Source organism: Haliaeetus leucocephalus, unplaced genomic scaffold, assembly GCF_000737465.1.
Source record: "Haliaeetus leucocephalus isolate CR32 unplaced genomic scaffold, Haliaeetus_leucocephalus-4.0 Scaffold300, whole genome shotgun sequence".
Taxonomy (NCBI): Eukaryota; Metazoa; Chordata; class Aves; order Accipitriformes; family Accipitridae; genus Haliaeetus; species Haliaeetus leucocephalus.
The window spans coordinates 16781-19566 of NW_010972736.1; the positions used below are offsets into that span (position 1 = coordinate 16781).

The 2786-nt window shown below is 62.5% G+C and overlaps 1 protein-coding gene across 1 annotated transcript; it reads right to left on the reverse strand.

Annotated features, from left to right (window-relative positions):
- Positions 1-1041: 1041 nt before the first annotated feature.
- Positions 1042-2693, reverse strand: ZNHIT2 (zinc finger, HIT-type containing 2). The gene is made up of 2 exons (XM_010570672.1): positions 1352-2693; positions 1042-1191 (listed from the first exon to the last, which is right to left on the reverse strand). Exon 1 carries the CDS (start codon positions 2691-2693, stop codon positions 1581-1583), a length of 1113 nt encoding a protein of 370 aa, XP_010568974.1. The 3' UTR covers positions 1042-1191; positions 1352-1580.
- Between the last annotated feature and the right edge of the window lie 93 nt (positions 2694-2786).

Here is a 2786-nt window from a genome sequence, read left to right on the forward strand (position 1 = left end):
GGACCCACGGTCAGACCCACAGTGACACGCTCGGGGTCTGGGACCCATGGCCAGACCCATGGCAGGACCCACAGCGACAGCCTGGGGGTCCAGGACCCACAGCCGGACCCACAGCGGGCATCTGGGACCCACAGCAACACCCTGGGGCTCCAGGACCCACGGCCAGACCCACAGCAGGACCCCAGGGCTCCAGGACCCACAGCGGGCATCTGGGACCCACAGCAACACCCTGGGGCTCCAGGACCCACGGTGGGGGTCCAGGACCCACAGTGGGACCCACGGCGACACGCCGGGGGTCTGTGCCCCACCGCGGGACCCCGGCATTGGGGACCCCACACACCCGTGCCCCACGGCGTCCCTGTCGCTCCTGCCCAGAATAAAGCCTTGAGGGTCTCCCCGTTTTCTGACTTCGTTAGCATCCCCCGTTCATTAGCGCCCCACCTTCATTAGTGGCCCCCACCCTCATCAGTGCCCCCAGCTCATCAGCAGCTCCGCCTCGTTAGCACGTGGGTTTATTCCTCGGGTAGCGACACCCCCAAAACAGCCCCCGAGGGGGGAGTTTGTTCGTTAGACTCGTCCCTTAACGAATGCCATTCACTGGGCATTCGTTAATCTGGTTCCCTAATGAGCGGATTCTCTCCTAACAGTGTTTCCTCAGAAACTCATTCGTCTCATCCCTTAACGAGCAGCTTTCCTAGTACTAGTTTGCTGGGTGTTCATTAGTGCTGTTCCTTAAAGAGCACTGTTTCACCACTCATTAGTCCCACACCTTAATGAGCACCTTTTCTGGAGCTGGTTCACTGGATGTTCATTAGCCCAGTTCTTAAGGAGCACGTTCTCTTTTAACACCGTTTCCCAGGACGCTCATTAGTCTTGTCCGCTAACGAGCACCTTTTCTGGTGCTACTTCTACCAGATGTTCGTTAGGCCAGTTCCTTAACGAGCGGGTTCTCTCCCAGCACCACTTTATCACATACTCATTAGTCCCATCCCTTAACGAGCGCCGTTCGGGGTTCACTGGATGTTCGTTAGTGCAGAGTGGGTTCTTCTCCAACACTGTTTCCTGCAATGCTCATTAGTCTCATCCCCTTAACGAGCACCTTTTCTGGCGCTAATTCTACCAGATGCTCGTTAGCCTGGTTCCTTAAGGAGCAGGTTCTCCCCTGTCCCTTAACGAGCGCTGTTCCCGGGCCTGTTTTGGTGGATGTTCGTTAGCCTGGTTCCTTAATGAGCGGGTTCTCTCCCCTCCCTTAACGAGTGCCATTCCCTGACCTGCTTCTGTGAATGTTCGTTAGCCTGGTTCCTTAATGAGCGGGTTCTCTCCCCTCCCTTAACGAGTGCCATTCCCTGACCTGCTTCTGTGAATGTTCGTTACCACAGTCAAGTCACCGCAGCTCCTTACCAAGAGGACTCTCCTCCAACACTGCTTCCCCCCATGCTCATTAGCCTCGTCCCCTAACGAGCACCTTTTACCATCCATTCGTTCCTCCCGGCTCCTTAACGAGCACCTTCTCTCCAGCCGCCATCTCACCCTTGTTAACCCCAGCCCTTAACAAACACCACGACTCACTTCGCCCTTCCTCAGTCCAGCTCTTGGATGAGCCGCCTCTCTCCCAACCCTTCGTTAACCCGGTCGCTAATGAGCTCCCGCCAGGGGCCCCCACAGCCCCTCTCTGCCTCCTCTCTCAGGACGGCCGCCTCCTGCGCCACGCCAGCGTGAACGACCCGCGTCTCCTCCGCCAGCGCCGCCAGCGTCTCCGGTGCTTCCCGGCTCCACGCCAGCAGGTAGCGGCACTTCCGGCGAGCGTTGCTGAACCGACGCCGTTCCTCCTTCGGCAAATGGCTCTCTCCCTTCCGGAACAATCTCTCCAGGTGAAGCAAAGCGACGGCCACGTCTTCGCCGTCGGTTCTCCCTTCTCTCCCTTCCAAGATCTGAACAACAGCCAACACCGTCCCGGCGTCTCCCAGCGGGCATTGCGGATAACCGGCGACGCTGACGTCGTAACGGGCGGCGTGGAGGGCTTCGGCGGCGGAGGCGAAGGCCCGGCGGCCGCGAAGGGCGGCCGAGACGTCAAGGACGGCGGCGGGCAGCTCGGGCAGCAGCGTCTCGTCCCCGCTGTGCAGGCTGAGGGCGAAGGCGTAGCCGAAGAGGACGTTGGGCAGCTGGAACGGAACCAGCGGGGAGGGAGGGGGAGCGCGGAGGCTGCTCAGGGGGGTTATGACGGCGGGAAGAAAGGGCGGGGGGCTGGGGGCGCCTTCCTCTTCTTTGCCCGCCTGCGGCTTCCCCAGCTCCTCCCCCAGCCGCCGCCGCCGCCGCCACCACCAGGGTCTCCAGGCCGGCAGCAGTGTCGCCGCTTCCCCCGAGCTCAGCAACCGCTGGAAACCCGCTCGTTCTGCCGGGCTGAGGCTCTTCCACAGATCGCGGCCTAGAGGCCCGGCTGCATCCTCGGCCTCGCCTAGCTGCCGTAACCGGCGGAAGGCGGAGGCCAGTCGGTCGTGGCTCGGTGGGGGATCCCGCTCGGTTTCCAGGGCCTGCAGCACCTGCTCACGGTAAAAGGCCTCGGCGCAGCCGCCGTGGCCCCGGTAGCAGCCGAGGGAGCAGAGGCGACGGTTACAGCGCGGGCAGGTGTAAGGGGCGGCGGCGGCGCCGCACAGGCCGCACGGCGGCTGCTCCTCCTCACCGGCCGCCGCCATCTTCGCGACTCAATTCGTGTCTTCCGGTTCCGACTCGGCAGTTTCCGCCCCCGCTCGCACCGCTCGGGTGCCTTCGGCTGGCCCCGCCCCCGC

Coding starts and splice junctions, on each gene's coding strand:
- ZNHIT2 (XM_010570672.1), bottom strand. CDS start 2,693: ATGGCGGCGGCCGGTGAGGAGGAGCAGCCGCCGTGCGGCCTGTGCGGC.